This window comes from Folsomia candida, unplaced genomic scaffold (genome assembly GCF_002217175.1).
Source record: "Folsomia candida strain VU population unplaced genomic scaffold, ASM221717v1 Fcan01_Sc028, whole genome shotgun sequence".
NCBI lineage: Eukaryota > Metazoa > Arthropoda > Collembola > Entomobryomorpha > Isotomidae > Folsomia > Folsomia candida.
This window is the reverse complement of record NW_019091220.1, coordinates 193,533-207,658: the sequence shown is the minus strand read 5'-3', so window position 1 is coordinate 207,658 and position 14,126 is coordinate 193,533. Positions and strand designations below refer to the sequence as shown.

General features: G+C 36.8%; 3 protein-coding genes across 3 annotated transcripts; 2 read left to right on the top strand and 1 right to left on the bottom strand.

Annotated features, from left to right (window-relative positions):
- Positions 1-2,601: 2,601 nt before the first annotated feature.
- LOC110859953 lies at positions 2,602-6,360 on the bottom strand. The gene is made up of 10 exons (XM_035859826.1): positions 4,901-6,360; positions 4,648-4,837; positions 4,457-4,587; positions 4,236-4,392; positions 3,997-4,175; positions 3,768-3,927; positions 3,521-3,697; positions 3,305-3,451; positions 2,949-3,233; positions 2,602-2,875 (listed from the first exon to the last, which is right to left on the bottom strand). The coding sequence occupies exons 1-10, from the start codon at positions 5,210-5,212 to the stop codon at positions 2,688-2,690; spliced, it is 1,926 nt and encodes a 641-aa protein (XP_035715719.1). The 5' UTR covers positions 5,213-6,360; the 3' UTR covers positions 2,602-2,687.
- Positions 6,361-6,656: 296 nt separating this feature from the next.
- Positions 6,657-8,555, top strand: LOC110859931. The gene is made up of 8 exons (XM_035859827.1): positions 6,657-6,928; positions 7,011-7,133; positions 7,209-7,397; positions 7,475-7,557; positions 7,640-7,772; positions 7,861-8,047; positions 8,117-8,277; positions 8,344-8,555. The coding sequence occupies exons 1-8, from the start codon at positions 6,790-6,792 to the stop codon at positions 8,523-8,525; spliced, it is 1,197 nt and encodes a 398-aa protein (XP_035715720.1). The 5' UTR covers positions 6,657-6,789; the 3' UTR covers positions 8,526-8,555.
- A 77-nt stretch (positions 8,556-8,632) lies between these two features.
- On the top strand, positions 8,633-9,628 carry LOC110859910 (ribosomal protein 63, mitochondrial). The gene is made up of 3 exons (XM_022108940.2): positions 8,633-8,835; positions 9,115-9,226; positions 9,314-9,628. The coding sequence occupies exons 1-3, from the start codon at positions 8,777-8,779 to the stop codon at positions 9,464-9,466; spliced, it is 324 nt and encodes a 107-aa protein (XP_021964632.1). The 5' UTR covers positions 8,633-8,776; the 3' UTR covers positions 9,467-9,628.
- Positions 9,629-14,126: the final 4,498 nt, after the last annotated feature.

Genomic DNA, 14,126 nt, shown 5'->3' with positions numbered 1-14,126 from the left:
ACATGCAATAGAAGTGCATCTGCATCTGCATGTACGCATGCAGTTATTGTCCATCGCCCTATTTTTCAGGATGGATTAGATTTGGATGAGGGCATTAATAATACGTAACTTCTCCAGCCCATATCAGATTTATTTACTCTGAACAGTTCAGTTTTACTTCATGTTTAATAAATGATCGTAAATTCACAAATGCAGCCACTTTCATTGGTAATATGACATTTATAAAGGGATGAATAAGGGATGCTAATTAGGATGGGATGCCATTTACGGGCAGATTATTCAGACAGAGGAGGAGGGAAGGAGGGCAGTTTTTGGGGAGGCGTGAAGAATAAAGCCAGTTTAGAAATTCATTTGCATGATGGTGTTGCAGGTTTAAATCTCATTACGTTTTAGCATAATTTTAAATCTTATCGGAATTTGTGATGAAAATCTGACCATACATAACTCTTTGCGGCTGTTTATTCTCGATGCAACTTTGCAATTCGTGGAAATCCAGATAAAAATGCACGAAAAACAAGCATACTTCCGATTAGTTAGTCTGCATTACCTACAGAATTATACATAGATTTCATAGTTTAATGGGGAAACATATTTCCCAACAATTTTTACCACAGTACTTATCTACCAACAACACCTGTCCCAAACCAGAACATTGGCTGGGCTGAACAACCTGGATGGAAACCTTCGATGGTAAGCACAATGATTAGTTGGATGACAATGCAATACGTTAGAATTAGATCTGGAGTGCGACAAATGCTCTGGATCTGAGAGAGTTTGAAAGAAAGGGCTTTTTGAGATTTTGATTTCTTTGCAGATATGACCGACCATCGCGTATGAATCAGGCATTCATCTGCTCTATAGTTTTCCTGTATGAACATATTTATCGCTGTAGGAAAAGTTTAGGGTGAGCCCACACCACCAACACCACGACCGTTCCGATAGAGGCAAAGATAAGTTGGCAAAAGCTTTGAGGATTTAAGAAAGATTGTTATCAAAAGTAGGAAGAAAAATTGTAATTTAAGCTCAGACTCGGCCTAACTAAGCTCTGATTGGGAAATGAGATAATTGTTTTGTAACCAACTAATCAAGAAAATAAATTCTCCTCCGTCGTGCAGGCCAGAGACTGAGCTACATAAAAGCAAAATGTAATTGTGTAAGTACTTCTTTCGCACCGTCATCTTCATTCCACAAAAGGTTAAGCAAATTAAGAAGACCAGCAGCTGAATCAGATGCGATCGGGAGAACCCGGTGGTTTTGTTGGGTGTATTTTAAAATGACCAAGTTACACAACAACAGATTCTGCCGGAAGGACAGTCGCGGAGGCAGTTGCTCACAATTTTTAAAGGATTTTGCTGCTAAGATCTAAATCATGTTTCAAATTTGGATCATGTATCTATCGGCCCTTGGGGATTTTGTGGAATTTTAGAAAATGGTTCATAATGGATATTCCCTGTGAATGGATTGGAAAGTGGTGGTCGCAAGCAGTAGTCTCATGAGAGTGTGTCACCATAGGACTCCTGGTGACCACCGCTAATGCCCAGCTCATTGAAGTTGCTCTTGTTTCCCGTCCGTCCATCTGCACCAGATCAAAAGATCAAAATTAGTCGTCAGCCTTTCCGTTTAGGAAAACCGATACGACGATGCGAGCAGAGTACTACGGTTAAGTGTAGGCATAAAGTGAATTGTCGAATTGGTCGTCGTCGTCGTCGGCTTATATGTTTCTGCACGACACTCTGTGCACTAAAACTGGAGAGATCATTACAACTAATTTAATGGGTAATGAAACAAGTATGGGCTGCTTTAGAAGAGGTGAATTTTCTTCTCCTATTTCGTAGTATGAGGTCTCTCAAGTCCCTTTTAGTTCCAAGTTGGCTAAATGGATGATGGGACGAGCTTGAGGTTTGGGTGTTGTTGTTCAGCCCTTAAATTCCCTTAAATTTAAGAATGCATGGGGTTTGGTGGGTCTCGCAATAATGAGGAAACATGTGCCTTGTCTTAAGTCCAGTATATGAGGACTTGCAGTTGTTTCCAATTCGTTTGAAAAACGTGAAGACTAATTGGCTTTGTCACTTTCTTCCGCTTTGGTTGACCACCATCGACTCTTTTCTTACTATTAGTAGGAAGAAGACTTCCTCACTTGCTTCTTTGTCTCAGATCTGAACTCGGGCTGTTCATAATTATTCGAGTCATTACTTTCGGTTTTCTTCCATCCTCTTCTTCCTGCTCACTCCTCTATGCATCGAGGTTCAAAGTGAGATCATAAAATCGGTTTGGGTAGTAATGTAAAAAAATATTTTTAGAAAAATATCATGAGACTAGTTCATTCATTACTAGGAAATTTTACCAAAATTATGAGTTAATTTCATCACAATTTCATCACAAGCTGTGATAAAACTAGGCTTATTTAGTCTCGATACGGGTCTAAAAGGTTTTAGTAAGCTGGAAAGGTACCCAACATGCACCATTTGAAAACTCAAACCTAGGGACAGTTGAAATGCATCCACCCCAGTACACCCTACAAGACTCTCTGAAAAGCCGTTTCTACTAGCTTCATGAGTTGGGTTCTAGATGTCCTGCACTCACGAAGAACAAAGTAAAGCGTTTGAAATATATTAACTTTTATTATTCCATGTTTTTTATACATTCACTCCAAGTTAAAAAATAAAATTGCCAGTATAAGCATTCATTCAAGCCGGATACTCATTTTGTCGTTCAGAATCTCTAAATACCACACGAGACAAATGATTCACAATTTTCTTTTGAAGTTGCATTTTCCAGAACAATCCTCCTGCAGTTAGAACGAAGCCAACGATCAACAATGGCACCAAAACGGCTGCAGTAGTTCCCCAAGCTGACGAAGACGAGGACGAATTATCTGTTAAAGTTGAACACGCTTGTTACGTATTTTTTTTCCTTGGTGCGTGTCTTTGCATAATTTTAGTTATTACCTTCCACAAATACACGAATAATTTTTGTAGTTTCGCCAACAATATTTTTCGCAATGCATTTGTATTCTGCTGCTGAATCGTGAGTAATTCTGCGAATCATTATAACCGAGGTTCCAGATTCGTTTAAAATTATCATATTTTTTGGGATGTCTTCCCCATTTTTCGTCCATGTCACTGAAGCTGCTGGTTTAGCTGCAGAATTGCATTCGAGCAGTTTTTCTGTCTCGTTCAAGGCAAAGGTGAAATGCTGCAATGATTCGCCTGCTATTGCTGGTGGGGATGATTCTGAAACAATATATTGAGAATTTTTGAAAATTGTAAGAATTTTGGCATAAAAATGTTCAGCTTCCACCAACTTTGAACATCCAATTTGACAGATCTGCTGACCCAATCGGTAGTATTCCAAACTGGGATGTGGCAAATTAATTCGAGCATTTTCCAATGTAAGTGGACATCTACGAAACGTAGTCCGTGAATGTGCGCATCATCGATATATTCGATCGCTAGATAAATATGTTAGAGTTGGAATTTTGGCATTAATTCAATTTAGTGAGTTGATTGTCATTTCTCACGTTGATAACTCGTCACTGAATTGTTCCTCCATCGGACTGACCACTTATGACCATCGGAAAAATACGAGTTCATTCCCTCACATGTAACAGAGATTGTTTGCATGTGATAATATGGGGCATGATCATGAACAGTTAAATGCATCATTTTTTCTGGGACAACGTCTTTAAAGTTAAAATCTGAAATATGTAAATTTAGTGGTAATTTTACCTTCTTTTGATGCTTATTATTATTGCAATAACTACATACAAATCCCTTGTGGTTCTTGAATCAAAGATCCAAAGTCTGTATAAACTGTCCTGAATATATCGATTCCATCTCCCTTACACCGCAAAATTCCGTAATCTCGCATATACACCTTATCAGAAATACAGCTTCCGTTGATAATCTTCTTTCCATTGTTACCGGCCTAAGCGAAGGAAATTTTTACCGAAAAATGTCTATTTAAATCGGATAAAATTCAAAATGTTGATCTAACCCGGTATAATTTGTGTTCCTTCATTTTACACGTGCTGGGATTTACACAAAATATATTATGCAGACTTGGTGGAGGCTGTCCTTTTCGAGCACAGCAAACAATCGCTGACTGTTCAGGATCGTAGAAAATTCCAGTTCCGGGAGAGATGAGTTCAGTAAAATGTTTTTGTGGTCGGAGTCCTAAAATATTCTGATACGAATAAATTTTATCCAGGAAATTATATTTATTAAATTTCATACCCCTCTCCACAATAAGATTAACTTCATCATCTTCCACCTCAGTGTTGCATTTATACCGGGCGTGTGCCTCCTTATTCGGAAATGCGTTCAAATTTAGAATAAATCCGACCTTGGGATCATATTTTACTCCGCCTCCTTCAGAAATTTGCTGAAATGTCTGTTAAATAGTTGTTTCTTAGTTAACGGCAATTAAAAATGTTGCATGCATTTGTAGAATTTACGCCATTTGTCTCATAGCTCAAAGTAACCGGTATCTCAGGCTGCGAAACGAAACATGGAAGTATTAACTTGTTATCTTCTGGATAAACATGAACTGTGCGTCCCGAAAGAGTGAGAAAGGGTGGCGAGCTGCCTATAAATATATTTACAATTAAGTGACAAATTTCTGTTAAATAATAATTGAAACGCTGACCATCCCAAAATACGAAAACGCTTTTCTCCATCCCAGTATTCAATCCTCGACACGTGTAATTTCCCGTGATCGTGGGGTTATCGCCAAACAGTTCAAGAATTGCTATGAATCGATCACCCCTTGGATTACTGATATCCTGCGACTCTCGAGCAGTTTTCATAAAAATATTGTAAACTTCCTCGTCAGCATGCTAAAAAATATTTAATAGTTTGCACATCTGTATATTTATGTTCTAATAGCAATTAGACCGTACCTCGGCTTGATCAAATGTCCATTCGACAGGGTACGAAGCATTGCAAACAATTCCCAACCCTGAAATATGCTGCGAAACAACTATTGTCGCACCTCTTTCAATAATTTTAATCGCGTCCTGAGGAATATCCGTAAAGTCAGAGTTCCACTGTTCGAAATGCCACTGTTCAAAATTCTCTTCAAGTTCCCAAACCGAAGAAGCAATCCATTTCTCTACTTTAATTTCTGGGAGGTCATAAAATCTAAAAGACTCTGCGAAAGAGTTGAGTATTAAAATAAAAAAGGCTCCAACAAAACTGAATTTACTTCTCATTCTTTAAAAATTTGTAAATCACACTGCCTACAAAAAAACTAAATAATCAGACCAGCAATCATTTAAATTGCAACTGAATAATATTTCAATCCATGGCTTTCATTAAGCATCATCATTTATTTGCTATTTATGGTGCAGTTAAAATTGTAGTTAAATTTGACGAGAGGGTGATGCATGATGAGTATTCAGTGACACGGCGATTATGCCGCAGAATTAATCAAGACCAAAAAGTGAACAAGCATGCTTGGCAGAATTGTGGAATATCATCATTTCCTTTTATATAAAAAATTCACGAGTAGTTAACAACATGCTGAAAATAATTGTGCATGTATTTACTGCTCTGTTTAAACTGGGCTATGCCTTTCAAATTAAATATTTTAATAAATATCTGCACTTGTAAATCGCCACTGGTAAAAATATACTTTCATTTCATGGACCATAGAACAACTAGATTTACATTTACTGACTAATGTTTTACTCTAATTTTAGACGTGGTTGGTATTGAAAATGACAAAACACAGTCCCATTTATTAATACTTCTACTTGAAAACCGAATAAAAATAACCCTTTTGTCATTTGAAGGATGAAAATGCGTATTGTCGCGACTTGTACCCTGAGTGATTCATGCATTTACTTAACACGCATTGTTGGCTGTAAACTGCAACAGAACTTGTTGTACACGACTAACTAAGTATTCTTCTCATTAGTGGAGAGTAAAATTGTAAAATATAACGGGGCAATATATTAAAGGTCAACTATCTAAGTATTTAGTTACTTTGTAAATACGGAACAATCTCATTAACCAGCTAAATGTTCAGTCAGTTGTAAGTGTCTGCATAGCACAGATCAACATAGAAGAATTTATTTAGAAAATATTTGTCAATCCACCAACCCAATGGAGATAGAGTTGCATCGATTTATGAACCGTTTCAACATCCAGACTGCAGCGAGAGTAATTGCTCGAGAATTTGAGAGATTGGACCCATTCGAAGGCTTGATTTTTCGTTTAAACATTTATTTCTGTTAGTGCCAAATAATTATTTCCTTGTAAAATCAATTTCAAATGGTCAATAATAACAAGATTTGGTTTGCAATAGGTTTTTTCTTCACGGGTCGTCTCCATCGATCTTGGGCGTTTCGACGATTCGCTGGTTGGAGGGTGCCAGCTCGAGAGCCAGTGTCCTACGTGACGGCGAGAATCTCTATCTCCATCCCTGAAATGGAACCTTTGTAAAAGCTAAATTTGTTCTCAGCCATTTGATTAGCCAGTCATCTATTTTATATTCTAATTTTGTGTGTCATTAAGCAGAAGGTCTGGTTGCATTGAACATTATCATAAAAGCATTCAGTATAATTAGTTCAATGTCACTCGGAGTATTGTGCATAATGTTTGTCATCTTCGTAGGTAGATATCAAGGTAGTTCTGTACAGTTTTGTTAAATAATTAGAATAACATAACATATTTAGTACAAAAGCATTTTTGGCTGACTGACTCGTGTTTTGACACCTTTCTCTCTCAATCTTTATTTAAAATTGTTAATTATTCATTAATTAAAATTAAAATTAATTAAGGCAAAATGGTTCTTCAAACGACACTCAATAATTTTCGGTGGAGTATGGAATACGTAGTTGTCATTGTTGTAATTATCATTGTCGTCGCAAATTGTGAACGAAATTCTCATCGCGAAAAACTTGGATTGCCGAGGCAGAAACTAAGTAAGTTACATGCATGCAATTTATTTATGCGAGAATAAAAATATTGTGTTCTGAATTAACTGAACAATTAATAATTAATAAGGTTATATTCCCCTAAAAACTCATATGGTATCGATATCTGGACATTCATCCGGGGCAACGGCTGCGACACATTTTTACTTGGCGAATTCGAAGCATGTGGATGGAGTTGCATTGTTTTCATCAAGTAATTATTTCATATAAACAATGTGACATGATTGCACGCAGTGTTGACTGATATTTATGAATCTAATTAATTCAGTTCATTACCAATGTGGAAGTGGAGGTCTTTACACATTAATGCCATGCCTGCTAGGACGAGGAAATACGTCCGATTCTGTGAGAAGTGCTGAAAAATATGCAACTGCTGGACTAATTGATTCGCTGGACAATTTACGGGAAAAGCGGCATTATATTTATCACGGGACTCAAGATGCTTTTATACACTTTGGTAAGTCATGGATCTACTCGTGCGACTTACCGATGCATAAAATACACTAAATGACTGGAAATATGCACGTTTTGCAGACAATGGTCTCAGAGTTTACCAATTTTACAAGGCGTTCAGTAATCATGTGAAATTTGAACAGTTTGAAACTCTCCATGCTATCGTAAGTGGTCACTTATTCACAATTATTGAGTTACAAAGTTACTTTTGTATATTTTAAATTTAAACAAATTGCTACATTATAGCCCTCAAAAACATGCGGAATTCAATGTACCGGTATTCCATCAACGCCTGGAAATGGATGTTCTAAATGCTCGTTTTCTGTGGTTTATGACGGTCTAAACTTCATTTATAATGGAGAACTTGTAGAATCCACAGGTAACACGGTATCGACATGCCAAATATATATACTTGACACATAATTTCTCATATGTAACTAATTAAAAAAAATTCTATCTCATCACAGCTACAACATGTCGAGCAAAATATAACCACGATGGTCTCACTTTAGTTGACCAGGAGGAGTTTATCTCCCCCTTAGATTCTACAGTGTCCATGCTTTCTGACGCCGTGCTGTATACGCCACCACAATGTCGTGTCAATTCCTCTCTGTGCAGTTTGCATATAGCATTTCATGGGTGTCGTCATTCAATGTAGGAACTTATAAATAAAATGAAACAAATTAATTTATAAAATTCTGATAATATTTTCCAATTTTGTAGACAAAACGATGGACTGGATTACATAAAATGCTCAGGGTATTTAGAAACTGCCGACGCCAACAATTTTATAGTGCTCTTTCCCCAAGTCAAACAATCCGCAATTAACGCTATTACGCTTTTCCATTGTTGGGATTTATATGGATATACGGGTCCACTTTATGGTATAAGGATTATATAATTTACTATTAAAAATTACTACTATTAAAATACTACTATTAAAAAATTAGGTACCAAATTAGGCAGCCAAAACCAAGTCGTGTTCAGAATGGTGAGTCGTATCATGTACAAAGAAGACGATGAGAAAGATGTTCCCTCCGCGACTAATCTATCAACGTGGAATAATGAAGACTATTATTATGATTTGGATCCTGAAATTGTGTCAAAAAGTCGTTTTAAAAGTCGAAATTAATAAAAACATAGCGTCTTTTATCGAAATGAATTGTGAACTTGTAAGTTGTAACTGCACTCCTTTGCACGAAAACACGTCTCACGTATTACTTTGTTGCAGAAGCGCTAGGTTTAACATCCGTATTTCACTCGTGTTGTTTTCATAAATTTTTTCGTGTTGTTTTCATAAATTTTTTCGTGTTGTTTTCATAAGTTTAGTCTTTTTGTCAAAATTATTTAGTTTTGTTAAAAGGTTTTATAAAATTCGAAACAATGAGGCTTACGTTAACATTATTAGGAAGGAAAATGCCTCCAGGAAACATTTGGTTGGGGTAAGTGAAAGTTAAGTGGTTTAGCTGCGACGGCTAAAATAAAATTGAAATTGAAATGTTGTATGCGTATTTTTGAGTACTTTGAGTACTTTTTGAGTATTGTAATTTTATCAAATTGTATAATCTTCATACGCATTAAACATTTTATAAAATGTGTGTTTATAAAATCTAATATTGTCTCAAAGAATTATTACAACCAAAATAGTACATAGTATAGGACCAATTAAATATGCCGTTTTCATACAAGTTACCTAATCTAATTACTATTTTTTAACACAGAAAACATCGACTCGGCCATCATGTCTACGCCCAGAATATTGACAGATTTGTTAAAAGTCTGAAGGTTGAAGAGCAGAACTTATTCCTGTTACGTCACCCTTACTTAACATTGGTTTGTGCTTTTTATCGAGAATTTGATTCAAGTTTTGAGTTTCTGTAATGGTAATAATGCTTTACTAATGTCCAATTTATTTCGTAGGAACAAGAAAAAGGCCATGCGCAAGCTTTGCAGAAACATAAGACCTGGATGACAAATAAACGACTTGAAGCTGCTTCAACAAAACTCGTGAAAAGTATTAGGTTTGAGGACAAGTTAAAACATTTATGTGTTTCTGATAGTTGGGAAATATAAAGGAATTTAAAATTTGGAATATCGTATTATGATTATCTTAAGTAAAGGCTGTTTTATATTTAAGTACCTAGTCCAAGAAGTTAGTTAGCTGGTCACGGTATTACTCTGACTTTGTTATCAAATATAAAGAAACAAATAAATTTAGCAGTGACGTCATACATACATGGTTTGCCTCTTTGTAAATTTTTGGCATCATATGGCATACTGTTTTGGTAACTCGTGTGTAATTACTTAAAATATAAAAGGTGAGATAAGCAATTAGATTGATATTTTATTTAATTACGCTAATATTGTCCATTTACTTTTTAGAGCCCGTCCGTCGGTTTGCATATCCCTGAAAAACAGTCAGAAAGTCGATAATTAACTTTATAATTTAATTTGCATTTCAATGTTTAAATATTTGCTAGTCTTACGTGCGACTTGCATTACACGTGTTTTAGGGAACGAAGCTTTACGTAGGTGAAGTTGAAGGACAATTTAATTAGGATTTATATTTGTAATAGTAATACATGACTAATGAATGAGTGTTAATTTATGACTCGTACTCAAAGTATTGTCATTGCCAAAACTTAGGATTAGTTTGTTCATGTTCTATATAAAAGGCGTTGGAGGATCTTCCAGTGTCAGTGAAGGTTTTCATATTCCAATCAACACACCTTTACATTCACAACCCCAGAAAAAATGAAGGCTGCTGTAAGTTTTTAAAAATTTCAAGTAATTAATGTGTCTGATTATGAAAATTATAATATTTTTTCTATCTTTTTAGCTCATTCTCGCCATTGTTGGGCTCGTCGTCTGCAGTGCCATGGCGTTGCCCACTGATACGGTACCCACAGACATTAAGACCCCCGCGGCCACGGGATCATTGAATGAGAACAAGCCCCAAGTTCAGCCACCAGTTCCGACCTACAATTCTGGAAAGAACCCTTCAGATAATTCTCAACCTCCTGTGGCATCAATTCTGCCAGTTCCCAATAACAAAGACTAAAGGAAATTGTGATATATGCTTTTATCTCTTGGCTACTTATCTTGAATATCTTATCTTTTCTTAAATTCATTCTTTCTTTCTTAAAAAAACCTTTGGAATTTCATTTCTTGATTCTCCTTTAAATAAATTTCTAAGATTTCATTGCAGCAATATTGTGCCAACTCAATTTGAAAATTCACTGCATTTTTAACCTCATTTTACTAGGCGTGTTAAGCTTAAAAATTTACCAAGTTACACATGTTTTTTAACTTTTAAGTACAGCCGTTCTAAGGATTGGCACATTGCATTTTCTGTTAAAAAAGCTAGCATATTGTCGCCACATTTTTTTTACAAAGCACACGAAACTCCCCATGCTTCATTTTTGACTCATCCCTAAAACAGTCTTTTATTCATCCAAGTGAGAAATTGGGACTTTTACTAATCTGACAAAACCATCGTACTTGTCGGAATTGGTTTGTAGAGCACTGCTCACCCCATAGTTTACCCTTCATTAGTTTGAAATTGGGAAATTCTGTGGAAGCCTCTCTCTCCTGAGAGGAGGGTTTAGTTTATTAGTGCGAGTGAAAAGGGAATTTTTATAATTGGCCCTCTAATAAACAAAGATGCATTATCAATCAGTGCATTTTGGACCGGCTGCGTTTTCTTATCTAAAAATACATGGTGAACACAAACGCTTTCATAAATTCAAACAAAGTTTCTTTTATTTTTTACAAGAAAAATGCATGCACATGTTGAATTTCTTCTAGATAATAACGGTTTATAAACATTTATTATTATGAAGGGATGCAATTACATTACTTCATTTCATGTTCATAAATGAGTGAGGTCGTCGCAATAAAATTTCTTTTACTTTCCCCAAAAAGAAGACCAAGAAACTAATTTTCCTTATAAATAAAAGAAGTTGGGGGAAGTTCACTTTGGCGCAAATGAAAATAAATTAGCGATAAATTCGGGAAGATAGCTTATAATAGTCTTAATAGGGGATGAGGCAGTAATCCGGTGCATTAGTGAAAAAGAATATTGCCACTGCCACCACCACCCCCAGCTCTGCTCTTTCTCACGGAATTCTTTGGAGAAAATTGGACAAAATGCAGTTGCACTTTCATAGACCTGCATCATATCATCGTCTCGTAATACTTTCTCTCCCCCAATCCACAAGCTCGGCACAATTACATCGCCGACAGTACAATTCTTTCTAGGATGCAATTCCACAATGGGAAATTCCACTTCTCTCAAAGTAGTTTGGTCGGTCTGGAACAAGAGAATGTGTGGTTCATTTAGTATGAGGAGTAAATAAGTGATGGAGTCTGCACTATATGACACTCGTCTGTTGGGAACAAAACACCGAAAAACAACCCAAGCTTCAAAACGATTTTGAACTTGGCCTCATGTATTTGCTCCTCTTCTATTTTGGTCAATTTGTTTTGGGGAAGATGGTTATTAATGAACTGCAACTTGTGAGTTTTGCTGTTCCGATGCGGGTAGAACAATGCGTTGTATTGTGTTTCCTTCCCTGCTGTCAAAGGGAGCACTATATTTCTTCATTTCCCCAGTTTTTGCCATGATAATACACCAAGAAATGTCCAAGTTTGTAATGATTAGTGGGCAAGCAAGAAATAAGTTGGAGTTGGGGCATGACGATTGACGATGGAAAGGACGAGGGGGAGAGAAACATGAGAGTAATTAGTCCAAAAAGAGAGACTGCTTTCACAGCAAATTGGAAAAATGCGACGACGACGAGGACGACGACATGCATGATTTCTTCAGTTTCGAACCCCTCATCATCAGTACTTTTTCTGCCGGAAAGTTGAGCTCATTTGCCTCCTCAAATGTGCCAATTATACAGACGTTGAATGCCACCAACAATGAATATGAAAGATGATGAGAAAACCTCTTCTCCACCACTTTTGAATGGCTCATTTGTGATGAATTTAATTGAATTGTGTGCCCTAACCTAATCCATAATTGAATTTGACAAGGTAATAAGCAACGAATTTGTCCAAGACGTCCCAAGAAAACCAAACCACATTTTGTGGTGAGTCTCAATTTTCACACGTGTATCGCAATATTGGTAATTGAAATTTGATTTCATCCACCCAATTTTTATGGGGTCTGGATTACTGACTTACTTCCGCTGGTGTACACCCAGGTTTTGGTGGCTGTTTGAAGTTTATCTACATGCCAGCTCCATTTTGTCAGTGAAGAGGTCTTATGAAAAGCTTAAATTCTTAAACTACTACTGGCTGGCTGTGTCAAATCTCGCAACAACGACGCTGCATGTTCCATCGACCAACACCCCTTTGTGAGCATTGTTCCCTTCAATGTGCGTCCTGGTGTTTGATGATAAAAGATTTGACTCAACGGTGTGAGAATTGGCAGTGCATGGATGCAGTCCCCTCCTGCACTCCTGTTTGAACAAAAGATTCTCAAGGGTCCGGATTCTTATAGCATATCTCATCCAGCAAGCAACGTATAATTTGTATTTTGAGAATCAATTCAGCTCAACTCAACAGAAAACCCTAATTTCCCACTAGATGAATGTGCTGGCATGCTGATATTTTTGTCAACCTTTGTCTGATTCTTCCACCACTGGAGATTTTTCAAGTTCTCACTCAAAGCTAATCCTGGTAAAGAGGAGGGTTACAGTAACATTAATATTTTTAGTTTCCGGCGAATTCAATGCATTTTATTAACCAAAGTAAAACACGGGCAATTTATGTAATATTGTGGTTCATTTGAATGGAGGTATTTAGGTTTGATTGTGATTAAGTAGCAAAGCAAATCTTGCTAGATATTTCACTCTAATACGGATTGGGCAATTTCGTGTAATTCGATAATTCCCGATTGAGAATATTCACTACTTGATTGTAATGTCGTAACACAACTGAAAGCACTCCATTCAGTCCGGAGGATTAGAATAGGCACACATCCGTAATTTCTGCCAACACGATTCTTAACTATGGAATGAGTAAAATCCACAAGATTCGATAAATGAAGGGGAATGTTTAAAGCTTATTATTCGTGTTTGATGAATCCATTGACGAATTTAGTGTCACTGAAGAACTTTAGACCACTGTTTCCTTCCTTCCTTCCTAATCAAATAATTTCATAATCCTGTTATCCTCGTTACATTTGGTTACCTAAACAGACACCCTCTCGCTGGAATTCATCTATTACATACATTTTCAGACGATATTTAATACATAATAAACCGTTGCAAACGAAATGTAGCAAAGGGGTGAAAACACACGGAATTGTCTTTGTGGCACGCCCACAACGTCTTTCTGCACTTTCCCGTTATTATCTCACATTACCCCACGTCTCATTTTGCCCCATTTTGACACCTCCACCCGCGTACTTCAAACGCATACGACAATACCTTTCAATAGACACCCCACATGACAAAAGTCATTTTTTCGACATTCGACACCTCCCACACGGTCATGGAGTCGTCGCACGTCGAAATGATGGCTATTTCTGAAATCCCCGCCAAAAAATACGTCTAAAACGGTGGCGACAAAAAATTCGACAATTTTCGACTTTGGCGTCGTCTACACGGTCACACGGTCATCGCACGTCGAAATGATGGCGATTTCTGAAATCCCCATCCAAAAATACGTCTAAAACGGTGGAAACGAAAAATTCGACACGTTTGACCGTTGGCGTCATCAC

Excerpts from the sequence above, each read along its gene's own strand:
- LOC110859953 (XM_035859826.1), bottom strand. The coding sequence starts at position 5,212 with ATGAGAAGTAAATTCAGTTTTGTTGGAGCCTTTTTTATTTTAATACTC. Across the intron at positions 4,176-4,235 it reads TAATCTTATTGTGGAGAGGG|GACTCCGACCACAAAAACAT; the intron begins GTATGAAATTTA and ends AGAATATTTTAG. Across the intron at positions 3,452-3,520 it reads TTCAGTGACGAGTTATCAAC|CGATCGAATATATCGATGAT; the intron begins GTGAGAAATGAC and ends ATATTTATCTAG.
- LOC110859931 (XM_035859827.1), top strand. The coding sequence starts at position 6,790 with ATGGTTCTTCAAACGACACTCAATAATTTTCGGTGGAGTATGGAATAC. Across the intron at positions 6,929-7,010 it reads ATTGCCGAGGCAGAAACTAA|GTTATATTCCCCTAAAAACT; the intron begins GTAAGTTACATG and ends ATAATTAATAAG. Across the intron at positions 7,773-7,860 it reads AGAACTTGTAGAATCCACAG|CTACAACATGTCGAGCAAAA; the intron begins GTAACACGGTAT and ends ATCTCATCACAG.
- LOC110859910 (XM_022108940.2), top strand. The coding sequence starts at position 8,777 with ATGAGGCTTACGTTAACATTATTAGGAAGGAAAATGCCTCCAGGAAAC. Across the intron at positions 8,836-9,114 it reads CCAGGAAACATTTGGTTGGG|AAAACATCGACTCGGCCATC; the intron begins GTAAGTGAAAGT and ends TTTTTAACACAG. Across the intron at positions 9,227-9,313 it reads GTCACCCTTACTTAACATTG|GAACAAGAAAAAGGCCATGC; the intron begins GTTTGTGCTTTT and ends TTTATTTCGTAG.